Raw genomic sequence first — 16097 nt, 5'->3', positions numbered from 1 at the left:
ATTTTGTTTCTCAAGTGCGACACAGTTTTTTACTTTGCAAGAAAGAAAAAAACGTCAAGTTTTACACTGCGCTTCTTAGCTGTACACCCATACGAGTAGGGAGTGTTCACATTTGTCCCAAGTCATAATATTCATGGCATACACAGTACTGAACATGTCTGGTGCGTTTAGTGAAGCAATCACACACACATGCATGCCCATAATGTTAAGCACGGAAGATTCAAGTTCCAGCCAACGACACAACTGCACGTTGCATCATCCTTTCGTTTATTGTCGCTGGGAAACAACACATCACCAACACCGCATTCTGCAAGTGGCTGCACACTTTCGCACGGACGGATCACTCCACTTCATGTTCATTCGCATGAAAGCAACACACTTTCAACAACACTTGCAGCAAATCGCTTGACCCAGGAAGTTGCATCTGACGACTGAGCTTCGATAATGTATACAACTTGCCTTTCACATTCCGGCTTTCTGACTAGAGCTATTATGATGTGAGCTAGGACGAAGTAAAAAAAAAAGGGTTGCTTCAACATAAAAGAAAACAGGCACTCTCTTAAGTTTTTCATGTTGCACCATGCCCCTTTTTATGCTTAGCGTTTCAATTCTGGGCCTATTTGCAACAACGACTCTTCATACTCTCAATGTTACTGGAGAAAGCGCCTTTATCATAAAATGTAAGCACACAGGTATCATCACAACAGTCAACACCGTTAAAAAATAATTTCATGCTGATACTCTTATTACGGAATCCTGAAATGGTTACACAAAAGCATTCAGTACAAAAGGATAATGTCAAAGCGTTCACTCTGTCTACAGCAGTAATCTTTGGACGTCTTACAGTGCTTTGACATTAAGAATCGCGACATCTTTCATTTGAGCAGTCGCAATACCTTTTTTGGTTAACCATTTCAGCATTCTTGCTTCAAATACAAAGAGGAAAATTCTAGAAACATTTAAACGAAAACACATGGTTGTAGTAAAGAGTACAGTCTTGTTCACAAAATGCCCTATTTTAAATAGCTAGCCTCACAAACAAATACTTCATATACACTTGCGCAAAAAACAATTCATTGCACCCTCATTTGCACTTGGGGACAGTTACAAGAGAAAGTTAACACTGGTGTTCTCGTTGTGACGCTACCAACGAAACATCTCTGCCGTTGACAACTCATCATTGCACAGTTGTCTTAATGGGTTTAACACAAGGAGAACCAAGTACATGTATTGTAAACCACAATCGGATTGTCACAATACGGTTTCCACAAGGTCTCACATTGATCTTTAGTGTAAACAAGTAACATTAACAGCTGTAAAACGTTGATATGTCGGATATAACAAGTTCAGAGCGTTTTGGCTTCCAAGTCTTTTTAACAAGTGCGTATTTTCAAACACTCCTTATTCAAGCTGAATAATAGAGCAATAATTTCTTGTTACTTTGACCACTCAAAGGCTATTGATTTTCATGAATAGAAAGTCTACATGTGCAGCTGCATGAAGCATATAGGTTATTGTTTTTTCACTTGTCAAAACCTCTTCTTTTTATTGATATTGGCTGAAAATTTTTACATATAGCGCACAATTTTTTTACAATCAAGCGACTTGTTGAGTTCATCATAAGCATTGCATTTTTCATGGAGGGGCTGTAAATTCTTTTAAAAAAATATATGATGAACATCAAAGACATTAAGAAGTTGCACATGATTTCTGGTATCAGAAAGTGACAACAGCACCAGTTGGTCATTGGACAAAAGGTAATACATCAACATTCAACAGGAAAAACAAACATGAAGTTTTGATGCAATACTTCTCAAATAGTTCATGTCTTTGCACAAGTTGTCATTGCACTATATAGGTTTGATAGTGTTTGCAAAACTGTGAAATGCACCATTTCCCAGGGGATGCTCAACATATTCTGAAAGTGGTGATAAACAGCCACGAAATAAGCAATATGCTGGTGTTAACTGGGTTTTGATTTTATTGTAGAGATTTTTATTTACTTAATGGCTATCTGCGTGCATGCATAGATTTGTAGCAGAATCTGGCGAATAGAGTGGTCCACCCAAATGATATGTTGAACTAAGTATCAGCTGATCATTGCAACAATCGGCTGTGTCATTTATTATCATGAGGCTTCTAGACCTTTCTAGGCATAAATATTTTTGCTCTTTATGCACAAAAAAATAATAATTGTACTTTTGTCAAGAATTGTACAGCAGCTCGGAACCTCTGTTTAATAAAAACAGCCCTATAACAAACTTCCTGTTTTAAAAAACACGATTTTTGTGCATTCGATTCAATGAAGTAAGCTTATTCTGCCATTCGAATTCATGAAGAGGCGGATCGCACAACACATACGTAAGGCTTCTGCGGTTGTATCACAACACTTCATTCTTAATGCAGTCAGGCAAACGTATTTAGTTCTCGTCAAAAAGATCTATCACTTTATAGCTTATAAGAAATTTTTAAAACGTACATGGTGCTTGACTGATTCTTATGTTCGCGTTCATACTTTCGAAAGATGCTTACTGTTGCGCCCAGGGCAGAAAAAAGGCGGAGTCAAATTCTATAAAAAGCCTTCAGAGATATTTTTCAGGGTCCTTACAAGGCCCCTAAGCCATCAGCAAATCAAATTCGATGTCGCATTGCAGTTGTGCAAGAGATCACGGTGAACGCTAGCAGAGTTGCGGCTTTTGACAAGCGAAATGCACTCCTTTCTGCTTTCGTTCCTCGCTACGCTCGCATCGCCGACTCGTCTCTCCAACTCTCGGAGTTTTGCTCATCGCCGCGCGGTGACTAAAGGCCTGACCACACATACCCGTTGCAAAGCGTCAGCGCGTGATTTTCTTGACGCGGCGCCGCGGCCTCTCTCAAAGGAAAAGAGGGCGAGCAGCCACGCACCTTTTCTTTCCGTGGGGAGAGGACCCGACGACCCGTCAAGAAGTCACGCGCTTCTTGCAGTTCACCCACAGTCGATAGCGTATGTTGTTCGCGACGTCACCTAATCCGACAGTCGACGTCACGACAGCCGCTGGGGAGAGCGAAATGCACGAGGAGGAGGACACGGCGTGATTTGGTAGGCCTGACCCCGCCTACGCCTTGCAGCGTGGCTTCGTGACGCGGCGCCGCCGTGCCATCTCCTTGTAGGGAGGGCGCGCGGCTACGTGAAACTACGTGCATTCTCCCTTCATAAGGAGGTGGCGCGGTGCCACGTCGGCAAGCTACGCGCTGAAGCGCTGCAACGCGTATATGCGGTCAGGCCTTGACGGGGCCTTTATGAATGGAAGCGCCACTGGGCCCTCTGTTGAGCTAGTGCACGGCCGCACAGGGCGAGCCCCATTGGCGCAGTCCGAGATGCTTCCAAGTAATTTGGAGACAAACATTGGCGCCGACCCCACATATCAATCAATCAAAGTTGCAGTATACTCGTCCAGATGTAAATGAAGACGTGTCCTTTCAGGGGGATTGGGCTATAAATTAAATACACCTCCACATTATAAAGGAACCCTCGTAGCGTGCGCCGAAATGTAGTGAAGAAAGTCCAAGGAGACGCAACAGCGCCATCAGATTATACACTAGTGGTAACGGGACTTCCGGACAACCCGCGCCGTTCACTAAAATAGCCTAAAGAAGTTCGTTTTTTTAATAGAAATCGAACAGAAATAATCAAGTGCACTTTGGTAAGTCTTGTAAAGCACTACAATGTTCATTTTTTATCATAGATTGTTTGAGTGTCGGCATTAATATGTACTTGAAATTGCATGCACTGAGGAACTACCACGTCATCGGGCTTTGTGGTGGCGCAAATTTTGTCTTGCATTCACCTGATCATCTTTGTTACTAAAGCGATGGTATGCATATTATTAACATTTCAGACGCACTCGAGGAGTGACCTTTCACCCTGACATAGCAGTATTCTAATCTGTGGCCAAGGGGGCAAGCCATTGATTTGAGCTCCACGGCGATAAGCGTCACAATATTTAAAATATAAGAAAATGGCTGCAGCGATTACTACACACCATTTCAAAAAAGTGCCGTTAAAGTCGGTCCATCCAAAAAAAAACTATGGACCATCTCCCCAAAGGGAATCCTGATGAGATGTGAACGCGGGTGCTGTAAGACCGGCTTGAAACAAAACTCGGTGTAGCGATTACTCGAGTAAACGTTTGTTTGAAACACAGACACGGGAGGCGAAACGCGATGAAGATGCTTGCGCTCCGCTTCCTTGGCTCGCCTCTCGTCAGTATTACCCGTGCACCGTCTGTATTCTCGAACGCGTTCGGTGTTCTTGACTCGCACCTCGTCGGCGACGCTAGTCTTCCACTGCCGACGCTCGCCTTCGGCTTCCCTGGCTCGCGCCTTGTCGGTGTCTACGCGAGCGGCTTCGCTAACCCTCACGACGCCGGCGACAGCAGGGAAAGGTACTAGCGGGAAGCATGCCGCGACGGCGTCCCACCCATCGGCGCGATCGCGCGGTAAGCAGCGGCGCACTGGCCACATTGTCAGCGCTGCGAGATTCTCAAAGCGCGTGCACCCGTTGGCTTGCGGCTTCTTCTCGCCAACAAATGGAGAGAGCTGGCGCGGGTGAGAATATGCCCACGTGAGGAGTGGGCTCGAGTGTTGCGCGCGGTGGAGAGGGTGAAGGAATAGAGCTCATGGCAGGCGAGGGAGAGAGGTCACCGCGCACTGCTAGGAGGGCGTGAGCTACTTGGCACCGCTCCAACACCTGCGGCGAGGGGAGCGGTGCGGACGGAGGGTTAGCGTTACAGAAGCTAGCTAGGCACTGCGCCGTGCTCCCTACTGGGCTGCAGAAATCAGGGGCCTTTTTCCTCTTCTAACCACTACCACCACCACCAAAGAGCTGCTTCGCATTTGAAAACAGCGCATTCTAACTTCACCTGCTTGCAAAAACATCCGAGGAAAAAAAAGATCAATAAAAGCATCACAACGGGTTTGCTCGGCAGGGGCTTTCTAGGCAGCGCGAAAACAAAATCGGCTGCGACAGCAAGACGATTGTGCCCAGGATGGACACAAGCAAGCTTTAGAAACGATGGGCTTAGAGTCGGCGACTGAGATGAGAGTATTTGAGCGGTACAAGCAAGAGAGACAATAAAGTATCAGTTTCTTCGCTTCTGAGCGAATTAGCAGCGCGAAACACAAAGCTTGCAAAGCAGCCCAAGAAAGCACTGAAACCCAAGTACAGCACAACAGAAAAAAAAAACGGAAAACAATCTTATTGCCAACGTGTACGTCACGTTTGTAAAAACTTAGTCGATCATCGCAGAAACGAACTATTTTCTGCATCAAAGTAAAAAAAAAAAGTACTATTCCGCTCACGTCCGAGCCACTGCAGAATGCCATTTGTATGGAACACTTCTCATAAATGACCAGCTTGTCACTGAATGAAAAATATGACTGTATTAAGCTGTACCAATCGTGCATGCCACATCAGCATATGATGACATAACGAATCTGTGTATTCCCGCGTTTTTAGCGGCAAGCTCAAAATGGCATCGCTGTTCGCGCACGCATTGCTTTGGTACATAAAAATTGATATTTTGTTCGCTTTATATAAGTTATAGAGACGCCATATTGTACCTATTGCTTTGAGCTTCAGTCGCAGCAGCTAGTGGCCATTACCCACTGGTTCTCAGCCACAATATGCTGAAACTGTGTGCACAGATTCAATTTCGGCTCATTAAGAGCAGAGAAGGAGAATGAAAAAAAAAAAGGACTAGCGCTTCCGTGAGCATCTTTCATTGCCTAGTGCACCGGGCATCACACCACCATGCGACACTAATATGCGGGGAACAGCCCCACCAATTAAATTAACACATGCACACACACACCATGCTTCGTAGTTCCTAAGACGGTGGCCCGTCACTTTCAAGGCTATCATAGTCCTTGGACTCTGTCCTGTTGCAGCGGTAGTTTCTGATGCCGTTGTCGCCGGGTACGTCGTCGAAGCTTAGGTCCCACAGCTGCCCGTGCCGGCTTAGTTGCGGGGGCGCGACCGACAGCGGGCTCCCGGCCGCCGTCCTGGCCACGGAGCGACTTCTGGGCTCTCTTACGTGGTTGTTGTCCCACAAGCTTCGAGACTTCCTCAGCAGCGCCGCGTCGTCTCGGTCTCTCAGCTCCTGGCTCCAGAGGCCCGAGTACTCGGTGTCCCACAGAGCCGAGCGGCGCCTGGCGGCCGCCCTGGGGTCATCGTGGAAGCGCGGGTAGAAGCTCTTCCTGTGGATCCTCTCCTGGACGCTCTCTTCTCCCGGACTGCGCGAGCCGGGGCTGTGCACGCTCGCGTCGCTCGTCCGCCGCTCCATCGAGACGGGGATGAATTTGGGCCGCTGTTGCGTGGCCTCCTTAGGAGAGTTAGTCTCCATGCAGCATGCAGTCTCGGGCGGGGCAAGGCTCGATCCGCCGGGCTTACCTCGCTCGGACTGCGCTGGGCGGTCGGGAGGTTCACCCCGCCTCGGGCTCACTTCGCGTGCCAGGGAGCCGCTGCGCTGCGACAGCAGGCTTCTCAGCCCGCGTGTCTGCAGCGCCTCCAGGAGCGACGAGTCTGCGGCGCCCGGGGAATCACCGTCGTCCCGGCGCACCGAGTCGTCCTGCGGCCAAAGGCCGCACTCGGTGCGCGCTGACGTCGTCGGCGGCGTGGTGATTACGATGTGTGCGTTCGGGTTGCTGCTCCGGTTGTTGATGGATACTTGCATCCGGACCAGGGGCCTACGGCCTCCGCCGCGCTCGTTGACGCTCAGGGAGCGGCTGCAGGGAGCCCCCGGTGGTGCCGTCCTGTTACTCTCCACGCTGATCTCGCTCTGGTAGACGGGTCGGCTTTCCTCGCCCAGGTTGAACTTGTCGCTTTGCGAACGGTTGTACTTTTGCTGGCACCGCTGCTGGGCGCCTTCTTCGCCACGTGACTGGAGAGGATCCGCGTTGTCGTTGGATAAGTGCAGCCACTTTTCGACCCGGTGTCGCGTTCCTTCCGGATCCTGGTGGACACCCCAGAAGTCTGAGTTGCCCGCGCCGCGGTCCAGCGAAGTGCCGCGGTCGGCGTGGTGACGTCCGGGCAGGTCCTGAAGCCTGTTCCTTCGCAGCGTGCCGAAGAGCGATGCCCTGTCGACGGGGTCCCAAACTCCCGACGACCGCTTGGAGAAAGGATCGCCCGCGACCCGGCTGTGCGGCGTTCCGGGTTCGCTTCCGGTCGCCTTCGACGGCTTGTCAACCACGAACCGCAGCAGCGTCTCTCTCTGAGGTCGGGAGGACGGCGAGGACGGCTCCTTGGAAGACCTCGAGAAAGGAGACGAGGAAGGCAGGAAGCTTTTCCAGTGGTTCCGGAAGTCGCGACTCATGTTGCGCATGAACTGGAACAGGGCTTGTGGGTGCGAGCTGTCGAAGTGCAGGTCGAAGTCGTCTTCATCTGAAGAATCCCTGTCGGTTGACGTGGACACCTGGCCGCCGCCGCTGCGCCTTCCCCACTCGCGGGCCCGCCTCTCGGGCGTCTGCTCTCGCCGGAACGGCTCCATGCTGGCGAACGGGTCCGCGCCGCGGAACAGGGAGCCCTTGTTGAGCTTCTTGATTGAACTCTTCATTCGCATGAGGTTTCCGAACGGGCTTGAGGTGCGCCAGTCCGGGAACATGTCGTTGAAGATGTCGGTGGACTCGGACGAGCTGCCGCTAGCAGATCGCGGCACCGTCAGTTCGTCCTTCGGTGGCGGGCCAGGAGTGCGCACGACCTCTTCGTCCACGCTCGTCGCGTTGCTCGGCCTTCGCGTGATCTTGGTCTTCTTCTCGACCGTCGTCCACGAGCCGTCCGACTTGGGCTGTGCGTAGACGCGACCGCTCTCCGTGATGCATGTACCGTCCTTACCGAACGTGAACTTCTTGTAGCTCCGCACGGGAGAGTCCGCGGCCAGCCTGGCGTGCTCGTCTGCAGAGGAACCTTCGGGCGACATCCTGCGCGGCGGGGCTTCCTGTTCGGGAATTTCTTCTTCCGGCGTGCCCGGAACCGCGTTGTCCCACAAACCTGAGGACTGCTTCTGCTGCTCTTCCTCTGCTTTCTTCCGGTTGCTGAGCGTGATCTCAGCCGTACTCTGGAGAACGTTGTCCGCTACGTCCGGTTCCTTGCTGCCTTCTTCAGTAGACAGCTCGCGCTGAGGCTTGGACGCGCTCCTGCGCAGGATGCCTCTGGAGGTCACAGGTACCGCGTCTCGCTTCCTCTCCACAGATGGCGACTTGTCACCTTCGGCCGCGGCTGTCGGGAACCCGACTTCTCTTTCCCTGGGACTGGCGCCCAGGGGGCTCTTACTCTTGGGCCGCCTGGGCACGGGAATAACTCTCTTGTGCACTACTTTCTCCGGCGCGGTGGACTCTTCCGTCGCTGCGGCGGCCGGTGAAGCGGGTCTCGCACCTTTGTCCTCCGGAGCAACGATACAGGGTGGTTCTGCGGCAGCCGACTTGGGTGTTTGCGGCAGCGGCGGCTTCTTGGTGTCCTTGAACTTTGGGGACGCCGAATTCGTTGCCGGAGACGCCTGTGTGCTCAGGCATTTTGGAATGACTATCTTACCCGGGCATCGCACCCCCGAGCCTCTTCGCGCCAGCACGGGCGCTACCGACAATGGCGGCTGCTCTTCCACCGACGCTGCCTCGGCAAGGGCAGCGTTCTCGGCGACATTCGTTTCCGTCGGCGCCATGGCGTCCTTAGACTGTGGTTCGGCCTGCGCTTCAGGTTTTTCCTTCTCTTCTTTCTGGGCCAGTTCTTCTTCAGGCTTGCGGGCGCTTTCGGCAACCGCCTCTCCTCCCTGTTCTATCGGCTTCTTGTCGCTTATGGATGTCGCCGGGGCTTCCTGGACTCCTCTGTCGTCTTGCACAACAGGCGACGCCGTCGCATCGCCCCCCTTCTTTTTGGACTCGTCAACGGCCTCAGCGGGTGCCTCCTGCGGGTGCTGCTGCTGTTCGTCCTCGAACTCGGCGTCGTGCACAAACGGTCCTCCCAGCATTCCCACGCTCGACTTCCTGGAAGACGAGTCGGACGTACGCACCCTCTTGTTCTTGTGTGACACGCTGGACATCCTCATCAGGCTGCCGTCTGTCGAGCACTGGCGCTTGATGTTCTGGCTCTCTAGCTCGGCAGCCAGCGCTGCCGGAATGAAGTCAGCCGAGTCGTCGTTCTTCAACTGCTCAGCCGGCTGGAAGTCGAAGCTGTCACTCTTCTCCGCGCCGTCCGGCGGGTTGGCGGCCTTGTCAAAGGCTTCCTCGGGCGTCGGCGATGCCGGGGCCAGCGCCAAAAGTAGGTCTAATCGCACGGGCGTCAGGTTGGACATGTCTTCGGCGAGTTGCAGCAGCGAGTGGTCGAAGCCCTGGTTGACCCAGCGGTCCTGGCATATGTCGATGACTGTCGCACGCTTGGCGGGGTCCACGGTCAGAAGGCGACGGATGAGGCCCGACGCATCTGCACAGTAGAAGAGAAAGAGATGTTTTAATGTGTTACTCTACATAGAGCTATCGATGGTTAGGGAGGGTACGGCGCCTAATAATGTATTTGGACGCCTCGGTACTAGCGTTCCTTCACAGGGTGGTATGAGGGTCCAGTGCAAGTCTGTCACATCACATTTGCAAGCTTATGATACGTGTACAAAAATTAAGCATGATTTAAAATGAATTCTGTACGATATTCCCAATGCGCCAACTTTTCTTTCTTCGTCGCGAAAGGCTTGCACACGCGTTTTCCGCACAGCCACACCACACATACGAGAACACCTGCCGCACGCAGGCGGAGGGCAAAAGAGCGAATCGGAGACACTCTTTCGCACTGCGTTTGCGTGCGGCAGGTGTCCCGGCACGTGCAGCGCAGTTGTGCGGATAACGAGCGTACGAATTCGAACCCCCTTCTCTCGTTCCGGTTGGCAGTCCGGCCCCCACGGTGTCGTCCTCACCGAAAGTGGCCGTTAGCCTGAAAAGGTCGCCGATCCCTGATGTGCAGCGTAACCGCGCGAAAACAACAAAAGACAAGGGACGAGCTCTTGTCAGGGTACCCTCTTGGCTTTTGTTGTTTCCATGCCTCCACACGACAGAGCATTACATCGCCTAATTTTAGGAAAGCGACAGCACGTTTCGACCAATATAGTGGGAGGGGGTGGGGCTAAACTTCGCCCTCCTAATGAGAGCCCTGCGCGGGGCTACGGAAATACCAACTTCTTGCGTATCAGGGAAAGCATCAGGAAAATTTGCGACAATTTTAAAAAAAAAATAAGAAATAAATTTTAAATATGTCCGGTGTACACGCCGGTCGAAGCACAAGGTGTCGAAGGCCTTCGACTCCGCTATATATCGATGGTCGTTGAACGCGTGCAATGCACGCACATTGTTTTTATTGTCCCCACAGCTGCGCCACGTCTCAGCTGTCTCCCCGCAAAAAAAAAGAAGAAAAAAAACCACTTCCGGAATTTCCAGCCACACTTCCCACACTGCTTTTTTTTTTTTTAGCGTTGTGAATGTTACGCGAATTTAGTGGAATACTCGAAATGCAACGCGCCGAGGCATGGTTAATAATAACGGCGGCGAGCAAGCAATACTTTTGCATTTCGTACACGTGTTTGTAGACTTGGGCGACGCGTTCGTCATCGACGGCTGGAACAAGAAGCAGTAACAAGAGGCGCTCACCTGACTTCCTCTTGGGCTCGTAGTAGTCCGCCTCGGAGATCTGGCGCACGAGCCGCTTGAAGTTGCTGCCGTCGAAAGGCATGGCGCCGTACACCAGCGTGTAGAGGAGAACACCCAGACTCCAACAGTCCACCTGAAGAAGCAAGGAGTTTATTATACATAGTATGCAAGTCGGTGCACTATGCAAACATACAAGGGAGGGGGGGGGGGTCTCGCGGTAAACAGTGTATACTGGGGCAGCTCATCTTAGAGGTGAGCTAAAGAATACGTAAATAGAACAGCACCTACATTGCTTATTAAGTACAAGGATCGTTCACGCGACACGCGAACAGCACCAATCGTGTAATAAGATTAGTCGCAATACGACTGATCGGAAATGGCCGCTTGGGTTGTAAAGTGACTGCATGCTTTGGCTAAGCCGGTCGTTGCTCAATTTTTGAGTCGCAAACCTCTTAACCAATCAGTTGCGCAGCAGCAGGACGTCACTTCATTTTACGGGGCATTGCTAACGTAAGCAAATGTCTCACCCTGTGCGCACGCCTATAATCCTGGCAACAACCGCTGCTGCCCTGACGGAACACCAGTTCACTCGCCCAAAACACGTCGTGCAGTGCGCGTTGTGAGAAAAGCTGATTTGGTCGCCTGCCTAAGTGCCCACAGCAGTGAGGTCACGCACCTCTGGTCCGTAGTACGGCGTGCCCTTGACGATCTCTGGCGAAGCATACAGCGGCGACCCGCAGAAGGTGCTCAGGAAGTGGCGTTCGTCGTACACGTTGGACAGGCCGAAGTCGGCGATCTTGGCGTTGCCCTTCTCGTCCAGCAGGATGTTCTCCAGCTTCAGGTCGCGGTGGCAGATCTTGTTCTGCAGATGAACATTCACCCCACGAGAAGTTCGTGCAAGCCGGATCAGGAAAGGAGTAGGTGCGCATAAAGATTCAAACTGAAGTGAGCCTAAGTGGGCAGACATATTCGAACGCCTTCATTAGCACTACAAAGCGAAGACGTGAGATGCATTTTGTACCACCATGGCTAAACAACATAGCTAGATGCTACTTGCAGCTACTTCAATAATGTTCAGCTATTTGCAATAATAGAATGTGCTAGCAATGACATTGAAAAACAATAATAAATCTAAGGCGTTCATGTGCACTTACCTTGTGGCAGTAGTAGACTGCAGAGGCCACCTGGCGGAATATTCGTCGCGCCTCCTCGGAGGTGAGCTCTTTCCTCTCGCTGACGTAGTCGTACAGCTCGCCTCCGCTCGCGTATTGCATCACCAGGACGATCTTGTCCTTGTTCTCGAATACTGCGAGCAAAGTGAGCTGGAGCTCATCTTGATTGCTCGGTGTATTGATTGCACCTTGGCGGAACAACCGCGCCGAGATGAGCCACGTATGAGGATACAAGTCAGGGTTTAAAATTCAAAACGACCCACGTTCAATCCAAACTGGTCCGTTTTCTCGCTTATAGTTACCTAACGTGACACTCCAGACTTGAGCTGGTTGGCCTTACATTGTTAATGGGGAATTAGCGTAAACAAAAGCGGGCACTTAAAGACAAGCCGGACTAAGCTTTCTATGTTAGCGTTTATTTGCTCTAATTCGACATTTCTAACACAGCGGCACTCAGTGTCAGCGACGATGTGTTGGCCGTAAAGCAGGCTTCTCCACTTAGTCAGTTATACTGCCGAGAAGCCAGCTTTAGCAAACGCTGTTTTGTAAAATCGCAGAAGGCGGCTTTTTCTCTTTAACAACTACATTATCAAAATATTGTTCACTCTAACGGTATTATCAATAAAAATAAAGAGAGAGTGAGACATAAATGGTCGCATTGTGTTCGCTTTCATTGAGGCGGGGGCAAGTTTCTTGTCATTTGGTGCTCGTGACTGTGACGAGGCCAGTTGAACATATACCGGCATCATGATTGTGATGATGGCAATGATGACGACTGAACCTTATCATCGTATTCCTTCATCATTTCAAGAACGAAAACCGAGCGCTTGCAGCTTCAAACCAGGTGCGACAAAACATTTATTAAAAAAAAACAAATAAACAAAAAGAGAAGACAATGAACTTCATCCATATGTGGGCTACAAACGGTAGAACTGCTCCCCTTTCAAGAGACAACCGAGCTCTGTGACACCTCTGACTACACGATTAACGTTGTGATGTGACCGCACATGAAACACCACTTGTCCCTTTTCTTTGCCTGCACGCTTTTTCCTCTCCGTCCTCCCCCATTGCAGGGTAGTCAACCAGCTAGGTACTATACTACCCGGTGAACTTTTCTGCCTTTCCTTTGCCTTTTCGCTATATATATATAGATATATATATATATATATATATATATATATATATATATATATATATATATATATATATATATATATATATATATATATATATATATATGTATATATATATATATATATGTGTGTGTGTGTGTGTGTGTGTGTGTGTGTGTGTGTGTGTGTGTGTGTGTGTGTGTGTGTGTGTGTGTGTGTGTGTGTGTGTGTGTGTGTGTGTGCACTTGTGAGCTCATATATATACGTCGTGGGGTTTTCTAGGCAGTTCCCATTGCAACGCTCAGCGTAACCACTCTGGCATTTTTTCGGGCGCTTCTGCAAGTTCTGCATGCACGTATTTTGTTCAACAGTGGTGATAGGAACGCGGCGGTGCGCGAGAATTTTTCTCCTGGCAAATGTTCAATCGCCGGATTTACGAGCCCTCGAATTTCCGCTTTTTTTCCTTCACCAACTGGGTCACGTTGCATGGTCACGAGGTGGTCAGTACCAGCCTAAACAAATGCTTACAGTGCGCCAATCCAGTGGAAACGTAATGTAGGGAAGTCTGAAATGATATAGACTACATAAAGAAGATCACGACTCTTGGACGACAGATTAGAGCGGTCTCTTCGGCTCGTTGGCATTGCACAGCTGCGTTTAAGAACAAGAAAAAAAGAAACAAAAAAATACAGAAAGAAAGGAAACGAAATATAGAAAAAGAAAGAAAGAAAGAAAAAAGAAAGAAGGACTTTTATGATGTTCAGCTCCGTCTTTGTGCATTTCGCGCGCTTAGACATTGCAAGGCGTCAGTACTTTTCCAAGCCCCCTTTAGCAAGCCAAAAGCTTGCCGGTACCCGCTGTTAAAACGGCCGATCAAGGCATTGTACAAACACTGTGGTGTTCCCTTGAACACGCAGCGGCACAGCGCTGTACAACAGCTTGCTAAGAAGGCACCCAAAAGTGCTGCTCTCCAGCTGGTTCCCATAGTGAGGAACCAAAAGGCGCACATGTCGTCCTTGCCCTTCGAACGTACTGGCCCGAAATTTTGGCACAATTTCCGCCGCCTACACCTTCCGGCGCCGAGCGCGCGTAAACACAACACGAACCTCGGTGTCTGAGAAAACCCAGGCTGGCCGACTCTTCCGATATAGATGCATCGAGACAAAAAGAAACAACATGCAAAACAGGCGCCAAGCAAATCGCGCATTCTAGCCAAGAATAACGAACGTCCTTTCGTTCGGGCAGAAAAGCGAAGGAGATGAGGGGTGAAAACCATAAATCTCGTGCGCTACTTTCTATCTCGTCGCCTCGATCCTTGGCTCCTAATCCGTCGTCTTTTTCGAGCACGCCCACGCGGTTTAGCGCTTTCCCCTGCCGGCGCGAGATTGGCGCACTCGACAAGAGACTGACAACTTCGAAGGCGGGGAAACAGTCGGCCCAGCGGGGGCGGTAGTATTGTTGGCAAAACGAAAGGCGGCGCTATTTTCTGCAGACCACTGAAAGCAGTCCACAAGCAAGAGAGAAGAGAGCAGGGGAGCGATGTTACACGTTCTGCGGCAGAGGGTGCACGGAGGAAGGAAAATTCTGGAGCAGCTGCGCACCATGGGCTATCTCGCGGATGGGTGTCAGTACCGTCATATTCGGCTGTTAAACATTGTGTTTTGCATTTTTAACAACTAAACGAACAGTGTTACCGCAGACGCGTACGAATTAGGAAGGTTGAGTTAGCACATACGATGCTTCATGGCCTTAATCATTCATGTCGGAATATATAAAAACAATATAGCATCGGCTCAACAGACTACGATGGCGTCGCCCATATGTCTTACGAAAAAAAAAATTAACCGCCACAGCCCGTCTATCAACGCGAACTTTCCATAGAAAAAGAAAAACAAACAAAAAACCTAAAGACAACGTTTTGTTGGGCGACTTGGTGTTCATTCATAAATGCTAAGCACTTAAAAAAAAAACGTTATAGACAAGAAAGCGTATGGATTTCATTGAAGTTGTTCTTGCCAGCGGCAGGTGCCGGCTGCTCGTATACACTGGCCCAGAATATATGCCAAGACGCGTCAATAAACAATATGAATATGTGGACGAATGGACACACAGACAGATGCATGGACGGACGCATTGATGGCTGCACGGACGAATGGACGCAGGGGCGGATGCATGGACGGACGGAAGCAAGAACGAATGGACGGACGGATGCTTCGCCCCACTCACCATAATTCACCGAGTGGATATGCTGCCATTTTTTTACTTTCTTTCTTCACTCAAATAGTAATTGATCAAAATTCGAGATGACGGCAGAAGAGCTGCTAAGAATAAAGAATGCACACCGGTGCTTCTAATAAAATTCTTTCCTGAATGCGCATGAATTCATTGTTTTTTTTATTTGTTCCCCCAAGGACGGCGAATCAAAAAAACGAATGCAACAGCGAAAATAGCCGGAGCGGAGAAGAGGTCGCATATTTGAAATTTCCCGAAGAAAGGCGAGGGCCGCTTGCTTGCTCGAAATTTTAGTGTATATTTAAGCGCACATTATTGAACACGAAGTGGTCTAAATTTTCGGAGCCCTCTAGTGCGGCGCCCCTCATAATCATGTCGCGATTTTGGGAGTTAAACCATCACAATTATTATTATTATTATTATTATTATTATTATTATTATTATTATTATTATTATTCGAGTACGATGTTGCATCAAATGCGGATTCGATGTTTGCTCTAGCAAATAGTTCATCGGCAGGAACACGCCACCGAAACTGCGCAGAAGCGATGAAACCACTCCGGATATAGAGACTCTCGAAGTGGAAGCAGGTGCACATGGAGTGGGGGACAGTGGCGCAGTAAGAATCTCTCTCAAGCTAGGACGCCACAACTGGTCCCGTATCTATCTACTCGATAATTGCCATCAGGTTAACACATATTTTTCAACTACTGCACGGCTCCTAATAATTTGTTCCCAGAACAGCCGGATATTGGAACCACTTACTTGCATTAACAAGTGGTATAACCGACACAACTGGATTTAAAAATGTCCCATCAACCTTACTGTAGCATTACACATTTGTTTCTTCTATGATATGTGTAGTTCACTTCACTAGATGCTCGCAAAAGCGCCTTTAAAAGTTTCTTTCTAATTATTC

At 49.8% G+C, this 16097-nt stretch overlaps 1 protein-coding gene across 3 annotated transcripts in view; it reads right to left on the bottom strand.

Annotated features, from left to right (window-relative positions):
* The window catches only part of LOC142771980 (uncharacterized), a 119433-nt gene that overhangs the window by 12636 nt on the left and 90700 nt on the right, over positions 1–16097 (bottom strand). The window contains exons 3-6 of one of the 3 annotated variants that reach the window (XM_075874024.1): positions 11817–11968; positions 11339–11524; positions 10663–10795; positions 5853–9451 (exon numbers count right to left, since the gene is read on the bottom strand). In XM_075874024.1, the coding sequence (XP_075730139.1) occupies positions 5868–9451; positions 10663–10795; positions 11339–11524; positions 11817–11968 (4055 nt within the window). In that variant the 3' untranslated portion in view covers positions 5853–5867. Of the gene's footprint in view, positions 1–219; positions 9452–10662; positions 10796–11338; positions 11525–11816; positions 11969–16097 lie in introns of those variants that run through there. The other 2 variants (XM_075874025.1, XM_075874023.1) reach the window with 2 other exon arrangements.

This window comes from Rhipicephalus microplus, chromosome 9, assembly GCF_043290135.1.
Source record: "Rhipicephalus microplus isolate Deutch F79 chromosome 9, USDA_Rmic, whole genome shotgun sequence".
Lineage (NCBI taxonomy): Eukaryota > Metazoa > Arthropoda > Arachnida > Ixodida > Ixodidae > Rhipicephalus > Rhipicephalus microplus.
The sequence above is the reverse complement of the archived record's forward strand: the minus strand, read 5'-3'. Positions and strand labels throughout refer to the sequence as shown.